This window comes from Pelodiscus sinensis, chromosome 2 (genome assembly GCF_049634645.1).
Source record: "Pelodiscus sinensis isolate JC-2024 chromosome 2, ASM4963464v1, whole genome shotgun sequence".
Taxonomy (NCBI): Eukaryota; Metazoa; Chordata; order Testudines; family Trionychidae; genus Pelodiscus; species Pelodiscus sinensis.
In genome coordinates, this window is record NC_134712.1 from 188,058,734 (window position 1) to 188,085,207 (window position 26,474).

General features: G+C 37.7%; 1 protein-coding gene across 3 annotated transcripts in view; it reads left to right on the forward strand.

Moving 5' to 3' along the window:
- The window catches only part of TOP2B (DNA topoisomerase II beta), a 115,533-nt gene that overhangs the window by 44,856 nt on the left and 44,203 nt on the right, over positions 1-26,474 (forward strand). For all 3 annotated transcript variants that reach the window (XM_006134319.2, XM_075922030.1, XM_025190305.2), the window contains exons 3-10: positions 1,318-1,408; positions 7,641-7,704; positions 9,980-10,125; positions 11,998-12,095; positions 13,301-13,513; positions 13,595-13,768; positions 25,880-25,981; positions 26,074-26,211. In XM_006134319.2, coding sequence (XP_006134381.2) covers positions 1,318-1,408; positions 7,641-7,704; positions 9,980-10,125; positions 11,998-12,095; positions 13,301-13,513; positions 13,595-13,768; positions 25,880-25,981; positions 26,074-26,211 — 1,026 coding nt within the window. The remainder of the gene's footprint in view (positions 1-1,317; positions 1,409-7,640; positions 7,705-9,979; positions 10,126-11,997; positions 12,096-13,300; positions 13,514-13,594; positions 13,769-25,879; positions 25,982-26,073; positions 26,212-26,474) is intronic.

Here is a 26,474-nt window from a genome sequence, read left to right on the forward strand (position 1 = left end):
ATCAGTATTGATACAGGTTTGGGAATAATGTCACATGGGTTTCATATAGTAAATGGGACTTAACCTGAGCCAGGTTGATTAGTTTGGTTCTATCCATTAGCTTCATGGAAAAGTAGAAACTAAAATAGCATTCTAAAATAGGAAGAAAAATTAAGTAAGACAAACTTTTCATTCTGTCTGGAATTACAGATGAGCTCAGGAGAGCTTAATAATAAAAATCGGCCATTTGTAATAAACCATTTTTTGTGCCAAATTGAATGGAGACTGACTTTCATAATTGTGGCATAAGTTCAAACCAAGTGAATGGAAAATGAGTGTGACTTAAAAAGTTTTGTCCTTTTTTATGATTCCTAAGTTAATAGCCTCTATCCAGGTAGTATCTGAAGAGTGTTGTTTGGGAGCAGTAACTTAGGGTATGTCTACACTTGCCCCCTAGTTCGAACTAGGGAGGCAAATGAAGCATACCAAGTTGCTAATGAAGTGTGGTATTTAAATATCCCGTGCTTGATTAGCATATTCACGGCCGGTCGCCATTTTAAAAAGCCGGTAGCCTGAATTAACTCGCCGTGTGTAGATGCAGTAGTCCGATCCAGAACCCTTCCCTCAAATTAACTGTTACTCCTCGTGTAATGAGGAGATGCTGTATTAGAGGCAGCAGCATGGGGCGGCAGGCGGGAGCTGGTCTGCGTGGGTAGCAGGTTTTGGGGGCTCCTCAAGAGTGGGACTTGAGCACACTGATTTCCAGCCCCACCCCGGGAATTGTTGTCTAATCGTATAACCACGAAGTTTTGATGCAGTTACACGATTATTCAATTAATTGGTATCTAACATCCTTAGTGATGAGCATGTACATCAATATAGGAGGAGGCATTTATAAGTTCCCAGTACAAAAAGTAAATAGCTGTAGTAGCTTATTCATGTGGAAGTGTAGATTTACCTAACATAATATAACTAAAAGTCCTGTGGCACCTTAGAGACTAGAAAATATATTATATCATGTGTTTTTGTGGGTAAAACCCTCTTCATCAGATGATTTGGAATGGAAATCGAAGAATCCAGAACATCTATAACTGCAAAAGCAGAACTAACATGGCTACCCCTCTGAAACTTTCTAACATGTCAATCAGTTGGTTACAAATGCCTAAAATTATAAAAATAGAAAGAATTACTGCTTTTTTTTTTTAACTTTAAAGCGCTGACTGGTTTAATCTCAAATAAGATTTGTGATGAAGATTTGTAAATAATCCATGACACATCAACATGAATATTTATTTTTGAACCCAAGACAATAAGTATTTTTATTTTGTTTATATGTAGTTAATGTGGGTTTATGATGAAGAGGTCGGGATGAATTGCAGAGAAGTTACTTTTGTTCCAGGCTTGTACAAAATCTTTGATGAAATTCTTGGTAAGTATTTTTAAAAATGATTATGTTCACATTTCCTACTGAAGGTTCTGAAAACACTTAACAGTAAAAGCTTTGTTATCTGGCACTTGTACATCCAGAAAACTTGGTTAACTGGCATTGTCCCCAGCAACTATACCCCTGCATGCCTGATTCCTGCCTGTCCAACTGGCTGGCTTGATAGCTCCAGCCGTTGTGGGGTTTCTGACAGCTGGGACTGCCAGCTACCTTGATTGTCAGCCATCTCCTTCCCCCTCAGCCTGCCTTGAGCTGTCAGGAGCAGGGTCTGCAGGAGGATTCCTGGGCTGCTGGCCTGCTCGTCTGCCTGCTGCATAGGGCATTTCTGTGGCTCGGGGGAAAGGGAAGGGTCGCCAGTTATTCCCAAGGGGACGAGGATTGGTCACTGGTTTCCTCCAGGTACAGGGCTGGGGTAGTTGCAGAACTATAAGCTTGAGTATCCCACACGTTCAATTAACCAGCAACACATGAGTGCCACATAACAAAGCTTTTACTGTACTACACACACAGATATTTCATTCACTTCTGAAAAGAAGCCATTTAGAAAATGGTGGTGAGGCAATTTAGGAAGAGGGACTATAATTTCAAGAAGGCAGAACACAAATACCCAAGTTTTACTTTTATTATGATGCTGGAATCAGTTGCTAAGGAATTTTTTAATAGAAAAAGTGACCATGACTTTAGTTTTACAACTGATTTTAAAAGAAGAACCATCCAGCTGCCTTATGCGCCTACCAGCCAGCTGTCCAATACATCTACCACTATGGTTCAAAGTTGATTCTGTTTTGACTTGGAAGAGTACCCCTTCTTGAATTACCAACACTGCCTCCTACAGTACAATGGCATGTCTTAGAAATCTGATATGCAAGCTTGTGACTCAGCATGACCTTTCTCATCCTGACATTTGACTGTATAACAGGCACAGCTATTGCATGCTTTGAGCAGTGGAAGAATGTAATTTCCCATCATTAATGCCTCTGCAGAGGTAATAGAGCTAATTCTTTATTTGGTAGGTGATTTTTAAGGTCTTGAGGTTGGCAGTCATCTTTCCATGTACCATGTGTGAATAGAAGTCAGTGAGAATTGTGCTAAGTACTAAGGCTGTCAAAGCAATTAAAATCATTAATCACAATTATGCACTGTTAATAATAGAATAGCATTTTAAAACCATTTTTTAATTTTTTCTATATTTTCAAGTGTATTGCTTTCAATTACAACACAATACAGTGTACAGTGCTCGCTTTTGGTTATCAGAGCACAAATGTTTGTAATATATAAAGAAATAGTATTTTCAGTTTGCCTAATTCAAGTACTATAGTGCAAACTCTTTATCATGAATGTTGAACTTACAAATGTAGAATTATATAAAAAAAATGCATTCAAAAATAAAAAAGTGTAAAGATTTAGAGCCCAGATTCCACTCAGTCCTAATTCTTGTTCAGCTAATGGCTCAGATAAACAAGTTTGGTTATAATTTGCAGGAGATAATATTGCCGGCTTCTTATTTACAATGTCACCTTATACATCAAAAACTGGAAATGACTGAATTTATTTCTATGCAAAATGTATTCCTCAGGGACTCTACAATTTAGGATCACTGCTAATCAAGCTCTTATGACAAAGTATAATCACACTGTATTCCAAAATAAATGAATTTATTGAATACCTCCATCAGATGAAAGAGACCAGTTTTCAAGCAATTATTCCTCAGGGTAAATTCCTGGTAAGGGCAACATAGTAGGTTTCTCTATAAACTGCTATATATTGTTACAGTAGTTGTCATGAAGAGAGCGACCCAGTAAATACCAGGCAACACAAAGATTCTAGCCTGCTCATGCTGTTCCTCCTCAGAGACATTATCAGCCCCAGAGGAAGAGACAAAGGGTACAGAAACAGAACATCTTCCCTACAATCATCAGCATCCTAGCCATCTACATGTAAATAGCAATTATGAGATTTTGATCGAAGCCCTGAGTTACCGCCCCCAATTTCATTTTCTTCAACAGCCAAATCTTCTCCAGCAGCGTATCCCATTCTGTCAATTCTGGAAGTGTATAACCATGTACGATTGGGTACCATAGATGATCATCAAGAGATATTTAATCCACTTTTTCTCCTTTCCCGCTTCTCTGCCCTCCCTTAGAACCTCTCTCATAAGCACCTTTTATGTGAGGAAACAAAGTGCCTCCTAAAACTAGGTGCTATAGAACCAGTTCTGACCAACACAAAGAGAAGGGTTTCTATTCCAAGTATTTCTTGATACAGAAAAAGAACAGTGGTTGGAGACCCTTTCTAGATCTAGGGTTTCTCAACAGATTTGTAGAAGTACAACATTTCAAGATGGTTACCTCTGCAGCAATAATCCCATCTCTGGACTAAGGTGACTGGTTCTTGGCCCTTGACCTATAAGATGTTTACTTTCATATCATGTTTCATCCATCTTAGAAAGATTCACTCTGGGGCAGGATCGCTTCCAATATCAAGTGATCCCATTCAGCCTATCATTGGCACCCAGGGTCTTCTCCAGAGTCTTCTCAGTGATGCTGGTACAGCTTTGCAACCAAGAAATAATTGTATTTCCATATTTGTATTTTTATATTTGCATGATTACCTGCTCAAAGCACATTCTTTTGATGCATTGGCAACCACACAAAAGACAATGAACCTATTGTTATAGCTGGGACCACAAGTAAATACTCAAATCCACTTTTACCTCAGTAAAGCAACTGGAGTTCATAGTAACCAGTCTGGATGCAAAGGCTCTCCTCCCATCACATAGATTCAGTATTTTAGCTAGTTTATCAACAGCTCATGCCAGTCTTCAGAAAGCACGATCTAAACAAACTTCTGTCTATGTCCTTGACAGTAAAAAAACCCACCCCAAACCCAAAAACTTCTCTTCACCGGTTGCCAGATCCTCACATGTGTGCAGAGGTTCACTTCATCCAGCCACTTCTGTGCCAATTTTAATGATGGATGTATTCCTGCTGGGGTGGAGAACCCATTTGGATACTGGCATAGTTCAGATGGTTCCTGTTGGAATCCATAATGTTTATCGACCTACTAGTGCTCAGAGTAGTTAAATGCCTTCTCTCGCTACCTGTTGATTCTCAAAGATAAGCATGTAAAGATTGACATACAACTTTGCATGTATGTTATACATAAACCTCCATGGAGGGCAATATCACTTTCCTTATGTGCTGAGGCAGTAACATAATGGAATTGGTGCATTTGTCATTGGATTAGCATCTCAGCAATTTTCCTCCCAGGAATTCAGAAAGCTATAACAGATATGCACTGTAGAAAATACTCTGAAGATGACCAACAGGAATAGACAATATTATCCTTTATAATATATTCAGACATTGTGGAACTTCAAAGATAGACCTCTTTCCCACAGGCAAGAACAAGATATGTCTTCAGTTCTGCTACAGAGTAGAACATGGTCCTCACTCTTTTGAAGATGCTTTTCTCCTTCAACGGACTAGACATTTTATATGCATTTCTTCCAATTCTGCTAATAGTCAATGTAAATAAACAAAATAAAGACAGCAAAGACCAGAGTTGTTGTTATAGCTCCAATATGGTCAAGACAGACATGGTTTCCATACCCTCTTCAGCTGAAAGTCTGCCCACCACTTATTTTACATCTTCTACATCTTCTGTCTCAATATGTGGGCCAGATTCATTCTCCAAACCTGAAATTTTTCCACCTGAAAGCTTGGTTTCTCAATGGTTCCAGAATATAGAAAGTAACTGTTTTGAGCAAGTAAAGGAAATTCTGTTGCATAGCAGAAAAACAACCACACACAAATTCAGAAATGGAAGAGATTCCAAATCTGAGGTGATGTAGGACAGATTATTACTACATGCTCTCCTGTATCCGTTGTGCTAGATTATATTCTAGTATTGAAGAAATTAGGGATATTTCTGTGCTGGGTGAAAGAAAGTACATCTCATTGGTCTTTTTGTATCTGTTCATCCTAGAATGAAAAGATTGCCTAAAGGCACAAGTAAACTCTACCCTCTAATCAGAGAACCCATGTAACTGTGGGACTGTAACCCAGTCTTAAACAGTCTTACAAGATCTCTGTTTGAGCCCAGGATCACTTGCTCATTTCTATATATCTCTATTGAAAACCACATTCTTAGGCGCTATCATGATTGGAGTGTGGGAGATAAGGCCCCTAATGGCGTGTCCCTCCTTCATGATTTTTATAAGGTCACATTACAGCTCCAATACCTAGTTTCTACCAAAAAAATCTTCAGTCTTCCACATGAATTAACGTATCTACCTTCCATCATTCTTCCCCAAACCTCATCAGGATAAAGGGGAGTCAACACTGCACCTGCATGATACCAGAAGAACATTAGCCTTTCATTTGGAAAGGATCAAGTTATTCCAAAAATCTGAGACACTTCCCCTCAAGGATGCCATTTTGGAAGGGGAGAGCTACAGCCACTCATACTGGGATGCTGCTTGCTCTTCTTCCCGTCCCCTCATGATCAGGGATCAAGGGGAAATTATGTGGCTTGCATCACTTACTCGTCTGGCCCCTCCACTCATGAGCTAGGAGAGAGAAATGCATGCAAGCTCCATAGACGATTGTGAACCACTGGTCTATATAAAAATATCACAATATTACAATTGCTGTAATTGTGCATACTTTTTAATGAATCTTCCTGCTTGATGGTCTTTAACCGGAGTGCTTGAAATGAGTCTGATTTCATATTGTACTGGAATATATCAATTAAAATGTGTGTTTTGTTTTCCTATGAGTTTATCTTTCGGTCCTTGGGGGTGTTTTTTATACCTGTGTTGTCTGATGAGGAATATTCTGAAAATTACTGTGATACAGCTGGTCTCCGACTCACGACCACCTCCACTTACGACCATCTGCACTTACGACCAAAGTGATTGTAAATGCTGTCCCCGATTTACGAACATGATCCGTGCTACGAACCGCGTGTTCGCCATGTAACTCAATGGGATCCAAGTTACAAACACTTCGAGTTATGGCCAAGTGTTTGGTCCGTAACCCGTTCGTAACTCGGGGACCGGCTGTATATGTTTTCATGTTTGATGACAAACAGAATTTCTGAGCCCCGGTGCTTTTAGATGACACAAATTTAGATGTAGTTTAATATCATGATCAAGTTTTAACTTCTTTATAACCTCTCTTTATAGCTATTCTGAATTAACTCTGTTTGGAAACAATCATTCAAGCCCTTTAAAAAGAATTCCCCTTTAACTTGAGCACAAGTTCCACTTACGGTGACTTGCAGGATTAGGCTTACAGTGCGGAATAGGCATATGAGCATTCTTTGAGAGAGAAACTAATTTTGTGATGCATCTTATATGTGTGTTTTAGTTAACATTTTTAGTAGTTCTAACTTCTCATGTTAAGAAAATTCAGAACATAAACTGAATTTCCTACCTACTACCCTTGATTTTATTCAGTTGCTTTGCTCAATAAAAGATAATACCTCACTCACCCTGTCTCTACTAGGAAAACAATAATTTTAATATAAATGTACTTAATTATCTATCCAAAACAACATTGAGCAAGAGTTTGTCTAGAACCTAAATTAATATGCTGGTATGAATGCTCACTTTGTGCTGTCGTCACCTAGACTATTAAATAATTGTAAATATAACTCCTTACACTCTTAGGCATTGTACAAAATACCAATTCAATCACAAGTGGGCTTTGGTATCAGCTATGGTAATACAAATAGAGCTGATGAATTTTTAATTTGTGTTTGTTAGAAATATTCTTCTCCAAGAGATTGTTTAGGGATTTGAGGCCAGGGGGAAATAGTTAATCATGAGTGAAAGTACAATACAAATTGTAGTAAGATTCCATAGCATTGCAAAAGGTAAATAATGAGGATTGAGATGAACAATGTTTGAATTAATTATGAAAATGAGCTTGTAAAATATTCTTTTGTGTTTACCTCTAACAGAGCCTTGTTGTTTGAAATAGAATAAGTAATGGCAGGAAGTCTGATTGAATCAAATTTTTTCCTTCAGATGGTTTATAAGAGATCTAGTTATATTTCCTGATTTCAGTAAGAAAGTAAAGAAAATGTCAAAAGAGTTTCTCAAACATTTTCTGTACATTGTAACATGTAATTGCGTGTCCATATAATTAGCTTTGTAGAGCAAGTAACTGCTTGTAATATATTGCCCTAAAATTGTTAATTTGTTTCATAGTAAATGCGGCTGACAATAAGCAGAGGGACAAGAATATGACCTGTATTAAAATTTCTATTGATCCGTAAGTACAAGAACTTTTTGCTGTTCTTCTCTGAATGGGAAATTGGATTTGAACTTTTTCATAATAGAGTATATTCAATTAAATTGACTTTTTTTTTTATTGTACTGAAAGTATTTACTTTAGCTTTATATTTGAAGGAGAAATTGTTCTGAAAATGTGAAGAATTATTGTCACCATTTTGAATTTAATATAACATGTTCATTTAAGCCATCTTTTAATACATTTTGAATACAGAATGGATAAAACCTGAAACAATCTAAACGTCAATGTTGAGGCCAAATTTGGCAGTATAGAATTTTGATAGCTGTCAAGGCTGTTCCCCACACTTGGCACTTCAGGTTCAGAAGGTGGGGAGCCCACAAGAGACTTTAGAATACCCTGCCACTAAAGGCTTCCGTTTTAAAAACTCCCCAGGTTCAGAGATTCCATGACTTTGGATCGAACCAATGCCACTCAAATGCAAAAACCCTTTGAGAACCCAGAAAGACACATTTGAAAATGTCTTCTTGTGGGGAACCCTCAAGATCTTTTAAACCTTCTTCTGTAATTTTTGTAATAGTTAGTGTTGAAGTCTTAGGGATATGCACATAGAACCTCCTGCTTGCTAGTACACAGGAATCAGATCATGGTCCTAAAAGGGTGATTTTTTTTATTAAGAAAACAAAGAAAATATACTTGGTAAAACATTACTTGGTTGCTAGGTGTTATAGAGCAACTGTAAAGAAAGATTAAAAGCACAAAGAATTGCTTCTCTGGGATTCAGTTTAAAAGTTACAGTGTAAAGGAGGGGAGTTAAAAGGGCTCAGCCCAGAGAAGTCTAACAAACCCCCAAATAAAGAATATAACCTGATTGTGTCTGTCTGAACATCCCATGTTCTACTCACATATCTGTTGTTCCAAGGTTTAGTTCTTCCCTAGCATGTTACTGGATATTCCATGCCTGGCTTCCTGCCTTAATTCATGTCTCCCAGCTCTGCTCTGGTCACACACAGACTAGAACAAGATAATCACTGCTTGCAATTCAAAAACCCACACTGTTTTCATTGATTCTCCTGGCTTCCTGCCAACACTTCCTAGCTTTCCTGGAAACTCTGTAGGACCCACTGTCTAAGTTTTTAATCTTTACAGGCAATTTAGTTAACTGAATGGCTAAAATATCTAGAAAAGGGTAGTACCCCTCCCATTCCTCTCAAAGCTCATCAGTGTCGATTACAAAAGTAGCTTGAATGCTGAACCGTGAGCTCGGTGACATAGACTTCTACCTCTTAAGATACCAGACTAATTATTTGAGATGGAAATAGCATATGGCTATTTATGCGAACCATTTACTTTAGGGAAGAACGCGTAACTCACTAAACCAGTGGGATGCATATGTATAAGTAGCACCATTTTATAAATAGTATAGCTAAGTATAAGAATATGGCAAGCTCTTTCTGAGAGCCATTGTATCTGTGTGGATGGGATCTGGATTTGCCATATTACAGATCTGGATCCTGTTCCCATTTTATCTCATCTCTCAATAGGCAGTAGCAGGCATTAACTTAATAATAAGTGTTATGAGAGGTACAGAAATAATGACTCTTGTCAGAAGAACAAGTGAATCAGAAACTCTGTTTTCTGGTTTCCGATGCGTTGCACAATCTTATTGGACAAAGAGATTTTTTTGACAGGGAGTGAGAGAAGGATGAAGATAATTATCATTTTTGGCTATTTGAAATGCTGAAAGTAAGAAACCAAGCCAATGGGTGTTATGTAGAATGTTGAGAGATTTGGGAACTCTGCCAAAAAGAAACTACGAGGCAAATTGTAGATGGGAAATGGTGATTTTTCAGCAGGTTATAACTGGATCAAATCTCAGTGGATTTTCATGAGGTCAACAAAAGCCAGCTCCCTGACCTCAAGACTATTACTTGGTCATATTTTAAAGACTTTCTTTGAACTATGGAGACATTATAGTTCATTTTCTCTCTCTCTCTCTCTCTCTCTCTCTCTCCCCCCCCCCCCCCCCCCCCCTCTCAAAAGTCACAAGAATTATTTTTATAAAATTGGTAGACAAACTTAGTAATAGATCTTCAAATACTAACACATCAAGAAACATGTTTGAAAAATAAAATTGATAAAGATGCCAGTAAACACAATAAAATGGTTTAAATTGCTGAAATATAGTCCTTGATAGTATATTCTTGATTTATATAAATGAATTCTATGTAAAAACTTCTCTAGGAGTGATTTGGTACTAATAAAAATGTAAATGGATGTCACTGTTTTTCTGCAGTGAATCAAATATTATTAGTATTTGGAATAATGGGAAAGGAATTCCAGTTGTGGAACACAAAGTAGAAAAAGTGTATGTTCCTGCTTTAATCTTTGGACAGCTGTTAACATCTAGCAACTATGATGATGATGAGAAAAAAGTTACAGGTAAGATTCTTCTGAATATGCTTTGTTTTTGACTGGCTAAACAGCTAATTATTTTCTGAGTTTTCTTTTCTTGCACTATGGTGAGAAATGACCATTTGTGTACTTTCTAGATGTTGTTTGCCTATTTTTCTGTATAGCTATAGAAATATCTTAACACGAACTTTGTATATTTCTGTAGGGTTTTTTTGCTTTGTGTTTTATACAAACACTCTTTTGAGAGAACTGGTTATTGCAAGTAACTATCACTACCCAGTTACATGTAGTTGTCTTCCATCATTGTCCTGATATAGAAAATCCTAACTCTTTATATTTTCTTTTATATAAACTCAGGATACAAAATATATTTTATAAAATACAGTTGTATATTTAATACATCATATAACATTAATCTAAAATAGAAGTTTATATGCAAATACTAAAAATGTTAAACTGACAAAATAGAAGGAAAACTTTAGTGGGAGAGGTGTTGCAGACAGTTAGGCCCCGACTCAGCACTTAAACACATGGCAATCCTGATTTAGGCAATAAATGAAAGTAAGTTTTGTTTCATTCTAGTACATATATTTGCACCACTATGATAATTTGGCATGTTTGCAAGTTTCTTGTCAAGTGACATCCAAAAATGGAATATTATGCACATTACTGCTAGGGATTCAGGTGCATTGTCAAAGATTTTTTGGGGGGATTTTGGATATGGCTCTCCCCTGCCTCCCATAACTCCATGCTTGATTTAAGCCAGGGATACTGTTCACCACATTTTTTAATATTAAATTAAGATGTGATATATAATTAGATCTTAAATAGTCACATTTATAATAATGGCTTTTGTGTGCCCTCTATTCCATGCAAGGAATAGGAGGAAAAAAAGCAAAACGTGTCCAAATTTGGGTGAAAGAGAGAAGCATTATTTATACAATTCATATCTTTCCTTATTCCAGTAACCCAGGAAGTGTCTGTATGCAGACAATATGCAGATATGAATCCGTGTATTTGGGTGTGTGTGCAAGGATAGGAAAGGGATGGAGTAGGGAAGCAGTCATGCTGTGGCATATGTCACTGTGTACATATGATCCGAGTCTATTAAATTAAATTCACTGGATCCAATCCTTAGTGCATTTTAAGTGGGAATATGAGCATTAGATAATGCTAACTATACTCTGTACCTTCTGTTCCCATTGAAATAGGAGATTTATGGTGCAGATATGTTAAGAGGAGTTACTGACAGAAGGATTTCTGAGAGTGTTTTGAGTAGAGGGGAGCGTAAAGTGTAAGGAGGAGATATTTCTCTGAGGAAAGAAAACAAGATTCATGGAATTTTGCTAGGAGCTAGTGCATCTGTGGGAATTCCAGGACTGCTTCCCATTATGTCTTCTACAAATCATTCCCCCCTATCCCGTGGATACATAGCATTTAGTTTAGCTATTCACCAGGATTAGTCCTTGATGAGTCACTGCCACTATATTTATTTGTGCATTCACGGGTACGGGCTATCACAGCTCCCATTGGTTGGGAAGGCAATCAGCAACCAATGGGAGCTGCGATATATTTACCTGCACCTCTGCAGGTACAGGGTGGCTGTGTGGGGGCCCACTAGGGGCTAACCCTGTTGGACCGGATCGGGCCCGCGTGCTGGTATTTGCCCACTCCTGATTTAGTCCCAGGTAAATATCTAATCAGACGGTAAAATGAAAACAAAATGTATGTAACTTCCTTGTGAACTTCCAGAGCAAAAATTAGTAATATCCTTCACTGTTGTCTATTAGCATGGTCCTTTGCACCTAGTAAAAGTCCATGATGTGGGAACATTACTTTATAAATACGATATGGGTAATTTCTGCTTTAGAAATTTAACACATTTAATTGTTGTTCCAGGTGGTCGTAATGGTTATGGTGCAAAACTTTGTAATATATTCAGTACAAAATTTACAGTTGAAACTGCTTGCAAAGAATACAAACACAGTTTCAAACAGGTATGCAGGTGTTCCTTGACCTTTTTCTTCTGTTTTTCTAGTTAGAAACTTAATTTTATGCATCTTATAAAATGTGTACAAATTAATTATTGAAAATTCAGCAGTAACAGTTATAGGGGCATTGAGGTTAATTGAGTAAAATTACTGTTAGTATTGATTAGAGTAGAAGAATTTTTCTCAAATAGGAAATTTATATATTTGTTCTTGATAATATACTTATATTCTTGATAATCATGCTAATATGTTCAAAGTGGACGGGGACTGTTGTAATCTGAGAATACTAGTATGTTTTAAAATATTGTTCTTCTTGTATAAATATCTAAAGAAAACAAAGCCTTGTATAATCATATATTAAATAATTTTTCTATGTATGTTTCTTATTAATGTCCTTAACCCTAATGGACCAGCAACCACTTTGCAAAATATGCCAACCTGTATATTCCGTTGTCGACATTCTCAACATACAGACCAAGGATTGAATGGGCATGTAAATTGATCTACCTTCTCACTCTTAGAGGTGGTCACTTTGATATAGGTTTGAGGCACTTTGGTTAGGTACTCTGTTGGAATCTAACACAGCTGTTGCTTTTACTGTATATCTTTGGTGAATAAACAGAGCTTCAGTTTCCATCTATTCAGTATAACACTATAATGAGCAGGTAAATGAGATGTAAAAAGCTGTTGTCTACCAGGCTTTTAATTTGTGTATCTTTCCCGCAGAAATGCTAAAAATCACATTAATGATGTCATGGATGTAAATTTCTGTAAAGTGTGCTTTTTAAAATTTGCCCAGTATAGCATTGGGTATGGTTAAGAAAAATTTTATAACAAAAACATTTTGCAGAAGTGAACTGTTTTTTGTGTTCACTCTCCCCCAGCAGAAAACAGGGACAATCAGACCGCTGGGTTTTTTTTTTTTCTTGTACACTTAGATGTCATGGTCTTGCTACATAATTTCACTTCCACAAAGCCCTTGAACCTATCACCATATCAATACTCTTGCAGAACATGGGAAAGCAGCTGATTCTGTGTTTACCATGTTAGCAAAAAACATTTTAACGTGAAGCATGCAAATTTTCCATGCTGCAGTTCAGTGTTGAGTTGGAATAGCTGGAAACTAGAAAAAAGAAGGGGTTTAGATATGTTGTTTTTATTTTTGTAAACTAGAGACAAATGCAGTTAGCATCTAAAATTTGTTTCCATAGACTTGGCTGAACAATATGATGAAGACTTCTGATCCCAAGATAAAGCATTTTGAAGGAGATGACTTCACATGCATCACATTCCAACCAGATCTTTCCAAATTTAAAATGGAAAAACTTGATAAGGATATTATGGCCCTCATGACCAGAAGAGCTTATGATTTGGCAGGGTCATGCAAGGGAGTCAAAGTTATGTTTAATGGGAAGAAACTGCCTGTAAGAATCATATTTAAAATGTTTTATCAATTGCTTAAGTAGGTAGGACGACCGTAATTGCTTATCTTTTTGAACCTCTAGGTAAATGGATTCCGGAGTTATGTAGATCTTTACGTAAAGGACAAGTTGGATGAAACTGGAGTTGCACTCAAAGTTATTCATGAACTGGCAAATGAACGATGGGATGTGTGTCTCACTTTAAGTGAAAAAGGGTTCCAGCAAATCAGCTTTGTAAATAGCATAGCTACAACAAAGGTGAGTAATTTTATGTATATTTTAAATGAGTGAAATGTAAGGGATAACAAATTTATACTAAAGTTATGCCTACTTAGCTATTTCATAAATACAGATATTTTGTAGAAAAAAATTAAAATAGATGAATTAAAATAGGTGAATTAATCCTATTGCATGAAGTACAATAGTTGGGGCAATAGCGTGCAATCCAAAATCTCTTCATGACAGAACTGTATTTCTAGATACATTTTTATTGATTTTTAGAATAATAGTAGTAATTTGCAGTGCTGCAAATAACTTATGTATATTATATACCTGATGATATTGGATAAGGATGTAAAATAAACCACAACTACTGTTGAGTACTCATAGCATTTTTATACTTAAAAAAAAAACTTTAAAAAACATACTGCAATAAAATATTACTGATACTCGTTTGGACATTAGATTACTTACAGAAGTAACATATACAATAGGGTGGGGGGTGGGAAATGGGCTTGAGTCGCTCTCCCCTTTCTCTTTCTACACCTTAACCGTTTCTCACTTTTACTTAATGACATATGAAGCACGCCTGAAATTCTAGGTTTATTTTTTCCCCATTTTGCAGGGGAGGACGGTTACATTAGATATCCAAACATTCTCTGTATTCGAAGTCTCAATGTTGACTAAAGAAGTCACAAATTGATAAGACCCAAATTCACAGCTCTGGCCAATCTGCTCACCTTACAACAGTATGAAATTCACTTTTAGGCCACATTTGTATTTCCCCTGATCCTAGGGTCATCTTGCACTAGGCCAGTTATCTGGCACAAATTAGAGCAACCTTAACATAGTCCAGCTACATGTGGCTTCCTGGGATCACCAAGGTGCATAAACATTGTGGCCATATCCACTACACAAGTAGCTACAGGTGAGTGATGTAAGAGTTGCTACAGCAGTTCTTATTCAATCTGAGGATCACCTAAGGAAGGGAAAATTCTCTTGTGACCATTTAAATCATTTTTTAGGGAAGATTAACTAAGAGTTTCCTGAAAGGCGAACTGTGGAGAGGGAAATGGAGTTTAAATCAAACAGTTTAAAACTCTTTGAGGTCTGCGTTAGGCAATTATGTAAAAAAAAAAAAAAAATTAATAATAATTCCAGCTGTGCACTGCTGCCACACTGGTTCAGCCATATCAGTGGTAGTACTTAGTGAGATCTCTATTGTAGTCAAGGCTCCAGTGAAATTAGTGGTAGTGCTAGTGAGAGTGTAACCATAGATGTGTCTCCTTTGGCTTTTCTCATTTTTATTTACAGTTCATGCCAGTGATATCTTCAGTACAGCTGAACTAGTGACAGGAATTTTGGGACTCTTTTGCAAAAAATCCATAGTACAGATATGGTTAGTTCAAAAAAATTATTAATGCCTAATTGACACTTGTCAAAATGGGGGAAAACCAGCCTTGACATTCCTGGTATTTGTGGAATAATAATCAAAACAAAAACCAACCCGAGTAAAATCTCTTATTTTAGTTCAGGCCATTTTATACATCATGAAGAGGCACAAAAAGAGTGCAAATCCCATTTTTAAAAGTCTGTCATAGGTTACCTTTTTAAATATTAAGTTTATGGAAAAAGTAAAAAATGAACTGCAGCTGATTTCATAGAGAATATAAGTAAATGTCTCTGATAGAAAGTTATTAAATATATTATTTATCTGGGGGGAAGAACAATTGTTGAATCTTGAGTAAATATAACACTTTACTGCAAGAGACTTGTGAATCACTCCTCTGGTCCAGTTTTCATCTATCATGCACTTACACATGTATACTATCAGACATTCTTTATGAAAATTCATAGAAAAAATACTGTGTATTCTTCAAAGGTAAGTGTTGTAATTTCTAGTTTCTCCCACACTTGGATCCATGCCTTATGTATGTGACTGGATGTGGCGTGTTCGGAGCCGGTGATCCACCTCACCAGCAATTGATGTGCAACTACCCACTGATGAGACATAATGGCTAGTAACTAACTGCGTCAACTGCCTGTTGCCTTTAATCTGCTAACAGGTGAGGAGCTCATTTCAGCTGTTTTTTGGTTGTATATCACTCTGTTTGCCAAAATCCTTTCATTTTGTGTATAGATACATTTCAGCCAGTAGTAATTATTTTCCCTGCTGCCTTTAAAAAACAAAACCCTGCCAGTTACAAAATAAGTTTTCAGGTAGCATGTTGAGGCACCACTCCCTGTTTTTTTTAAAAATTGTTGTCTTGTTTATAATGGTCAGGTCCCCTGTGTATTCACAGTTCTGCAGATTCACCACCTGCTTTAGAATTCTACTTGAAAATCTTAGATTTCATTTAAAAGAATGTTTCTAGCTAATATGGTTTTGTAGCTAAACTTACAAATATGAAACACATATAAACTTATTAAATGTTGTGTTCCTGGTTTCTCAAACAGCTTTAGTAATAGCTGTCATAAAGTTATGAACTGTTGTTAGTTCTGAATTCTAATGCTTTTTAAAAATGTCAGCATTAATGTTTTACTACTTACCATTTTAGCAGAAACATTCTAATGACGATTCTGTGAATTTAAGAGAGATTGCAGAAGCTCTGCTGTATCTGTTGAGATTTGTTGGTGTTGGTAGTGAGAAATACAATGCCCTCTCAGAATTTAAAATAAGGTGGTAACTGCTTCCATAAGAAAGGATTATTCTGTCTTCCACTGCTTCTTAGATAATTAACGTCTCAGATATTATCCAATCAGTTCACTAGATCTTACATATGAAAGCTTAGAAATGTGGTGACAGTTTAAAATAAATTAAATGTATATCAATAGAACAATAAACATCACAAAGAATACAGTAACAATTGTATTTACATAACTAATTCATAGAAAATCTCCACTTTGCAGTTAATTTATATAAGCTATAAAAAAAAGTCAGTTTGCCACACAAACTATTGGCTTTTCCTTAGAATTTAGGTCTACTTTGTCTAGGTACTATGGCCATTAATGGTACTTTTAGGCTATATCAACATGTTGTGTGGTGGTGTAGCTATCACATTACAGATATGCTGCTGTAACATTATAGTGTAGATATTTCCTACAGAAATGGAAGTTTTCCATAGCTCTAGATAATTCACCTCTGAGTGACGATTGCAAGGTTGATGGAAGATTCTTCCATTAAGCTTGCCATGTCTACACCAGGGGTTAGATCAGCATAGCTTCAGTGCTCAAGGCCATAGCTGTGTTAACCTAACTTTTAAATGTAAACCAAGCTTCAGTATGACACTCGTAGGAACCAATCAGTAAACATCTTATTAGAGACATCTCTGCAGCCTTGAGTCTCCAAGAGTGGGGTTCAGTTATAACACTTACCTTTTGGGAAAAGAAAATTATGTGCCTGTAATTATCTTTCTCAGAAGGTTAGTTATAATGGTTACCCCTACACATCCCATCAGAGTTACAAGACAGAGCTAGCTTTTCAGTCTTGTGAACTTGCATTAAAGTGTACTTACTGACAGTTGGGGCAGTTACTTACCCAATAACTTATGCCTGTATGCCACCTACTGGTGAGATGGTTTTAAAGTCTCCTAACATCAAGCTCTCAACATCCCTCACCCAATTATGCACACTAGGAATGGACCCAAGAGTTGGGAACTATTATAGCTATTATCTTCTGAGTCGAAGAATTACAGGTAAGTAGTTATAATTTTTGACATAGAAACAACTAAATTTTTTACAAAACCTTAAAAGCGGAAAAAATAGATTATTTGTAACGGGGGTATAAGTATTTGAAATAGGACTTAGAAATATTGATAATCTAAACTATAGTGATGTGATGAATAAAATTACAATAAAACTAGTTGAAAACACTTTTATAAAAAATGGTTCTGCCAATGTTTTATGGACATTTTCTACGTAGAGCTCAGTAGACTTTTGTCATAAATTGTTCTTTTTTCAGGCTGAAAAATTAATTATGATTTTTTCCTTAAGATGTCAGGGTACAAATTTAAATTTCAGTAAATTGAACTACCCTGAACTGTCAGAGAGGAAGTATTTTCTTACTGTGAATAAAAACTGGAATCTGGTGCTCTATAAAGAGATAAATAACGGATAGATTTTTTTAAAATCACTGTTTTTAATTTTTGAAAAGTATGGTTGTTCTAGTTCCAGTATGGTGGGTCATGTTAAATTGAGAGGCTCTGCATCTGCATGGATGCAGGGATCTGCCTGATTTGGCCAGATGGCAGGATTTGAGCCTTACAGTATGCATACTCTTCCAAGTTGGGGGTGTGATTCCCATCTTGAGGAGACTTAATCTCAAAGAGAGAAAAGAGATAATATAATATAATAGAGAAGGGAGAAGAGAGAGAATATATTTGAGATAGCACAAGCAGTAGGAGGGGGTAAACACTCAGTTTTCATACTGTTCAGAGACTCTTCTGGGTTCTTGGGATGGCTAGCCTCTCTCTCTGCCCAGACTGGTGGAGTTGCATTCTGTTTTTAGTATGCTAGCTCTGACAGGTATCATGAGTGTGTCTTCTCAAGTTGGGAATCATACTCCCAGCTTCAGGTGTAGGCATATTCTTAGTGAAAACTTCTCTGACTTTCTTCTTTTTTTTACAGAAGCTTGTCAAATAGAGTTCTTTTTCAGATTTCTGTATTCTAACTTCTCCTGAGATTCTAAATTGTAATAAACAATGGATGGGGAAATAGATGGCTTAGAGCATTGGTAATGTTTATAGATTCCTTGACAATTTCTAGGTTGCCAGCCCAATTAGATAATAGCCAAAAGTATTGTTTCATGGCTGTTTCGTGACCTCACCTGAATTCATATCAGAAAGCTCATACTGAGTAATTGGAACTAATTGAAACTGTTACCTGAAGTTTCAGTAGAAATCAAGGACGGAGTGGGAATAGATACCGATCTTCTGTCTTTCACCAAATCTTGAACTAAACCCAGTCATTTCTTTCTCTGATATCAATGTCCGTCCCTTCTGGTGAAACCATTGGTCTCTGCTTAATAATTTTTTTCCATTGTTACTGTAACAACTACCCTTCTCTTCTTTTCCTTCCCTTCTCTCTCCAATTTCTTTCCCTTACAGTACATTCAAAACACAGCTGCTGTTTCTTGTCACTCTGGCCACATTAACTCTTCTTCAATCCCATCACTGACTTCTTGTGTGTACAGTATTATAGTCAAACTACCTGTGCTCTTTGAACAAAGCAAGCATGCTTTCATTGGTCTCGTCAGTGATGTGTATACAGCTTAACTGTTTTATTTATTTTAATGTCTGTTAGACTGCATACTTTTTGAGGTAGGGACCTAGATTTTATATTTTATAAAATACAGAATATCTGTTATACATATTTACAATAGATATGGTTCATGCTGGCGAAGAGTAAGTTAGCATGAAGTTACAGGCACATTAGTCAGGTAGAGAAGGAAAGCATTAATTGCTTCTAACTTTGCATATTTTTGTTATAACTGAGGATTTTAATCTACAATATTGTCATTGTGGCAGATACCACAATCACTATATTCAAACATATTTTTCCTATGTGAAATTATGATTAAGTAGTTCTAAACCAAAATATTTATTTATAAAATTCTTGTATTAATATTTTAGATTCAGCTTTCATTCTTACCTCTCCGCCTTTATTTTAAAGACATTGCTAAAAGTTTATTTGTTTCAGTGCTTTTGTTAATGATTTTTTTCTAAGCAGACAAGGTTATTCTCTATCTAGATGGGGTTTTGTTTAACACAGCCTTGACCAAGCATACAATTTTGGAGCACCAGTAGAAATTGTTTCAAGACTTCTGTCAGTTTTCTTAAACTTTGTTTTGCAGAGAGTAAATAGCATGAATGGTTTGCTTTCATTCCTCATTTCTGAAGATTCAGTTTTGCCTCACTCTGATTTAAAAAAATTGGGGAATGCTAAGAAGAAAATCTGTACATTCCTTGAGGGGTGTTATTGTGAGGTAGTCTCTCCTTCTTGAAGTAATCATTGTGGTTGTTAGTAGTGTTTGATGTAATGAGATATTGAGCCACAATGGCAACTGGTGTGAGCAAGTCAGCATGCTCCAGATACCTTAAAACAGATTGAGAAGTTGAAGTATGACTGCTCTCCCCTTTTCTCCTAGATTTATGAGTTCTTTTGACCCAAAGTGTTTGTGTCTGCTAGAGTTTAGCTCGATAATTGCAAGCCTAAAAATGTAGAAAAGGCCAATTTTAATTATCTTTAGACTAGGGATGTTAGCAGATAAGTGACTGCTTATAGGTTACCAATGCTGTGTCCCATCCTCCCTCCCCCTCGATTGGTGTGTCTGAAGTAGGGCTGTTAAAAATTGGTTATTTTAATAACTGTGTAACTGCTAAAAAAATGTAAAAGAATGCAAAGGAGTCACCTGCCATCCTGCGCTGCTGCCTCTGATACAGGGGCAACAGCGTGGAGTGACAGGCAGCTCCCTGGGAGTAGGGCCTGCAGCCTGGAGCTTATTGGCTGCCTGCCCTGCTCCTGGGATAGCCAAGTAACTGTGTAGCCATTAAAAATTTTAGTGATTTTTTTTTTTTTTTTTTTTTTTTTTTTAACATCCTTACTTCAGACTCAACAGTCAAGGCCAACTTGTCATCCTTTTCTCCAGTCTGATATTTAGTCTTTTAAATGCACAGGAGGGTGCTTTCTGCCCTTTTGGTTACTTTTTGTCTCTCTCCACTTGGTTTGAAGAGAAATATCATCTGAACCTGATTTATGCGATACCTTCAGGATAAACGTAGTGATTAGTTTTGGTGTTTTGCACCAAAGATTTTTGCCTCAGATGAGGCAAACCTGAGAGCCAGCCAGATGATGCAGTTCCCTTTTCCAAACTGTGCAAACCAAATGTTGATGTGTCAGCTTTGTCCTACTGGTCAGAATGATATAAATATCAATAGCTAGCAGGATGATTCTTTTTAATGGTTTTGGTTGTTAACATGTCAACTTTTTTACTCTAAGTCAATAGTTTTCAAACTGTTGGTCGCGACCCATTACTGAGGTCATGGAATGTCAGTCACTGGGTCTTGTTGATGCAGGAGGATCAGATGATCAGTGGGGAATGCTAGGGCAGGCTACTTTCCTGTCCTGGCACTGCAGACTGTGCTGCACCTCAAACGTGGCTGGCAGCAGGCCTGTCTCCTAGGTGTGTGTGTGTGGGGGGGGGAGGGGCTGTGAGTGCACTGAGGGCAGCATGGTCTGGGGTGCCAAGAGAGGATGGAAACCTGTCTTAGCACCCCTGCTGCACTGCTGACTGGGAATCAATCAAGGTAAGCCTCTCCTGCCCCAGCCCTGACCTCTACCCCTCCAAGCTAGAGCCCCTTCCTACACTCCAAAGCTCTCCTCCTCAGCCCAGAGCCCACACTCTACCCAAATTATTTTGGGTCGTGGGCATCAATAATTTTTTTCAACTGGTCATGAGGGAACAAAAATTGAAAATCGCTGCTCTAAAGTGTCCAAAAATTGCAAGTTACAAAATTAGGTTTATTGTAACATCATTTCTTTAAATGCTGGAATGTTACTTACAAAAGTTAGAATTTTGTTTAGTCAGTTTCCCCAACAAATTCAGACATAAATATAAGAAGGGAAAAGGAAAAACAATAGGTTTGTTTGGTTGAGTATTGTCAGCTTACTGCAGTGTTGGTTGAGTATTGTCAGCTTCAGGCTGAAATAATTGATTTTTCATTAGCGAACCAGTCTCTGATCCATCTGACAACAAGTTGGAAGGCATGGTTCACTACCAACAGGTTTATTGCTGAATGACATTTTCTCCCCCCTCCTCTCTCTCTCGATGGGAACTAATGAAAACTAGTCTGAGCAGGAAAATCTAAATCCTGGAACCAGTTAAGATATGGTGGCAGCATCCAAAAACCCTGTGATTCAATATGCTTTGACACATACAACTTGAGATTTAAAGTAAATAAAATAAAAAATGTGTAAAACAAATCCAACAAAAGCAAAAACAGAGCAGTTAAACTGAGCCCTCTTTTGGGTTATTCTCTTTTTGGTCCTTCTGGCTTTTATATTTCTCTGTTTGTGAAAAACTTTACAGCTTTCCTTCCAGTATTTACCAGCATTTCATCTCATCCAGACAATTGTAATTCTGGAATAAGGGAATCTGCAGCAGATGCTAAACAAATGAACTAGAGTATAATTCTACGTTTTGATTATTGAAAAGATTAAGATATCCTATCTCTTCATAAAGATTGGCATCATACCTTGAGATCCTATTCACAAATGGCCTTCTGAAATGCTTCCATAAATTCTACTCTTGGTTGAAAGTGTCTGTTAACCAACTTTCCAATAGCATATAAGAACGAGGTGTACAGCTAGTTCGGATTAGGAAGCCTAATCCAAACTAGCTAGTCCGTGCCGTGTGTAGCCGTGCGGCACGGGGTCCGAACTAGCTGGCATTTAAAAATGGCGCCGGCCAGCTTTATGCAAATGAAGCCCGGGAAATTCAAATCCCGGGCTTCATTTTGCAACTCCGTATGACTACATTACCCCCCCTAGTTCAAACTAGGGGGGTAGTGTAGACATACCCTCAGAGACAAGGTCAGTCAGGTAAAATCTTTAATTGGAACAACTTCTGTTGATGAAAGAGACAGGCTTTTGGAGCAACCAGAGCTCTTTTTCAGAGAGGTCTGTATGGCTCAAAAGCTTGTCTCTCTCCAACTGACATGGTCCAGTAAAATATATTATCTCACCCAACTTCTCTCTCTAATATACTGAGACCAGCACTGCATGCATCTGCCAGGGTTGGTTACATTAGATACTATGTTAATTCTAGCATAAAGTGCATTTAGACAGAGATCTGGAGGAGAATTTTCAGTGAAATACAACTTCTCTATGACAGCAGACATATTCGAGAATTCTTAAATTTAGCACTTAGGACCTAAAAATAAAATCTTTCATGATCTCCATTTAATGGGGGGGATGGAAGCCTCATCCTGCAGGTTTAATTTTTTCCCTAAATATAACTTTTTCATCCGCTTTTTATGAGCAATGGGAACGAGACTTACCATATTCATAAGATGAAAGGATCATTATGCAAGGCTTTTGAATGCAGACTTCATTATTATAGAGAACTAGAAGACTTACTCAGTATTGCCTGGTACTGCTGGCTTCTCTCTAGCCCAGCCTTGGGCAAGTGAGGTCCACGTAGGCAATCTACTGGCTTTTCACCAAACTAAGTGACTGGGCAATAAAATAGGATATGAAATTTAATGTTGATAAATGTAAAGTAATGCACGTTAGAAAAAATAATCCTAACTATACATACAATATGATGGGGACTAATTTAGCTATACCTACTCAAGAGAGAGATCTTGGAGTCATTGTGGATAGTTCTCTGAAAATATCCATTCAGGGTCTGTCTACACTGCAGAGTTGTTCCGGAAAAACTACACTTACATCCACACTGCAATTGCGTCCTTTCGACAAAACGTCAAAAGAATGCAGGGGATTTTTCCAACAACTGTAAACCTCTTTCTATGAGGAAGAAGCCTTTTTTTCCAAAAGAGCTCTTTCGGAAAAAGGGGTGTGTAGAAGGGAAGAGGGTTCTTCCTTCCCCTCCCCCCTTTGAAAGCAGAGGCTTCCAGGAGAAAGCACAGGTGCCCTGGTAGCTACTCCGTCCATGATAATCACAACTTAAATGCAAGATAGCATCCACATTGATTGGACACTATCTTCCAAATAGCAGATAGCTTTTTTTGATAGCCCCAATGTGCAGTGGCAGTCAAAAGAGCAAACAGAATGTTAGGAATAATTTAAAAAGTGATAGAGAATAAGACAGAATATCTGATTGCCTCTATATAAAACCATGATACACCCACATCTTGAATATTATGTACAGATGTGGTCGCCTCATCTCAAGGAAGATATACTGGCATTCGAAAAGGTTCAGAAAAGGGCAACAAAAACTATTAAGGATTTGGAAGGGGTCCCACATGAAAAGAGATTAAAAAGACTTGGACTTTTCATCTTAGAAAAGAGGAGAGACTAAGGGGGGATGATAGAGGTCTGTAAAATCATGATTGCTGTGGAAAAAGTGAATAAGGAAAAGTTATTTGTTTATTCCCACGATAGAAGAACTAGGGGTCACCAAATGAAATTCATAGTCAGCAGGTTTAAAACAAACAAAAGGAGGAGTTTCTTCACTCAGCGCATAGTCAACCTGTAGAACTCCTTGCTAGAGGATGTGGTGAAGACTAGGACTTAAACAGGGTTCGAAAAAGAGCTAGATATATTCATGGAGGTTAGGTCCATCAATGGATATTAGCCAGGATGGGTAGGAATGATGTCTCTAGCCTCAGTTTGTGAGAGGCTGGAAATGGATGACGGGAGAGGGATCACATGATGATTCCCTGTTCGCTCCCTCTGGGCACTTGGCATTGGCCACTGTCAGAAGACGGAACACTGGGCTAGATGGACCTTTTGTCTGACCCAGTATGGCCGTTCTTATCTGTCATACTTCTTTCATGAACAGTCATTGTTAAGCTATAATTTGATTTTTTTTCCTACATAAAGCTTGTGTGAATTGAATGATATTTTAACCAGTTTAATTGCAAATGGGTGTGTCTGATCCTACAACTTACATATTTAGTTTTTTTTAGCGTAATTGCTATGAGTTATGGCTTGTGACGCTAATAGGAGCCTCAGGATAACATCACTCAGGATACTCAGCACTTTTTTAAAATTTGTTTGTGACATTTCTGTGCCTTTTTTTATGTGACCCATCTTCTTAGAGGCTGATCATATTCACTGAGAAAATAACATTTATAGGTTAAAAATCATTTCTGATGTTATAGAGTCTGATCACAAAGGCTGTCATAATTAGCTGTTTGCAAATAGGATCTGAGTATTCTGCCTATTTGAACTTCTCAGAAGTTAAGGGATAAAGAGGGTGTCCTGTAGTCAATTTCTATTGTACCAAGGTAGAAATCTTAATTGGGGTGTTAAATACGCTATCAGTCCATTAATGTGAAATAATAATTCTGGCTCATCTGAAGACAGAATAGCTAATTGAAGAATTACTAGTTATTACTGGTCTTTTCCTCCTCCTAAGTTGGGTGGGCAAAAGGGCTTCCGTGGGCCAGATCTGGCCCGCAGAGGCCTTGCCGTTCCCCCTCCCCTAGGCCAATCAGGGCCTGGGGGCGGGGGAGCATGTAAAGTTTCCTCCACTCCGTCCGCATCTTGCGAGCAGCGCCTGGTGCTTAAAAGTGCCACGTGCTCCTGGCAGGGCTGGAGGAGGCTTTGTGTGCTTCCCCACCCCCAGGACCTGATTGGCCTTGGGGTGCGGGAGTGTGTGAGATCTCCTCCCAGCCATGGGCATGGGCACCTAAGGGGAATTTGGGGGGTGGGGGCAAAGGTGCTTCCCCACCCCCAGACGAATCATGATCTGGGGGTGGAGAACCCGGAAGTATCCTGGCCCCGCCCCTTCTGGTGCAGCCCGGAATCACTTCAGAAATTTTTGAAGTGTCCCCCAGCAAGAAATTGTTGCCCACTCCTGTCCTAAGTACTAATATGAGGCACAGAGTAGTAAGGGAAAATGCTTTGCTTCAAATTAGCAGCACACAAATAGCTGTCAGTGTTATTTCAGGAGTGTTTTATAAGTTCTTCTAAGAAAAACATGGATTTTATCGATGAAGGAAGATATAATGATGGATGGTGTAAATCTGGGGAAGCATGTGCAGGCCAGATTTTATGCACTATAAGGCATGGGTCCATAAAGTTTCAGTAGAAGTTAAGAGCTTAACTGCCTGGTGGATATGGACCTAAATCCCTGCAGTGAGGAGAATGTGACTTGATGAAAAAGATTCCACGTTCAGATGCGTATGTTGCTATATTCTAAAACCATTTGTGTCTGTTAGACAAAGGCCCCTGCTGGGAGTTATGTGGAGTTGCATATACCATTACTGAGCTTCAGGATCATCTGTCTTCCGAACTATCAGACAAACAGGGATGTATGCATGCTACTGTTTTGTGAAGCCATGGATTATATTTGTGGTTACAGAGATTATTCAACCTCAATATGAATGCAGTGATTTTTGGTAATAAAATTGCAAGATGTTTGGAATTTCAGTGTTTTGTTTTGTTTTTGTTCTTTTTGTTAAGGGTGGTAGGCATGTTGATTATGTAGTGGATCAGATTGTTGGTAAATTGATTGAGGTGGTGAAGAAGAAGAACAAAGCTGGAGTTTCAGTGAAACCATTTCAGGCAAGTAGTTTCATATATACTAAAGATATATACTGAAAAGGATGGAGGCAACAGTTTTGATAAGTGAATTGATTTCTATGTTTTTTCAACAGGTGAAGAATCATATATGGGTTTTTGTGAATTGCCTGATTGAAAATCCAACTTTTGATTCTCAGACAAAGGAAAACATGACTCTTCAGCCTAAAAGTTTTGGGTCCAAGTGCCAGCTATCAGAGAAATTTTTCAAAGCAGTAAGTATTGTACATTTTATTTATATAGGAACATGGGAATTGCGTCCTGGACCAGGTTTTCTTGGGCTCCCAAATGAAGTATGAGATAAAAATGGGAATCTGCATTTTTATGAATCCAGAGGCTTCCACAAACTGTACAAATGGCTTGATCAGATTGCTGCTGCCCTTCCATTCTGAGTAGTGGGGGCCAATGGGCTGCACTGTGCCACTTTCAATTTGTATGTGGAATTTTTTTTCATGGCCCGTTTATGGAAGATTGCATA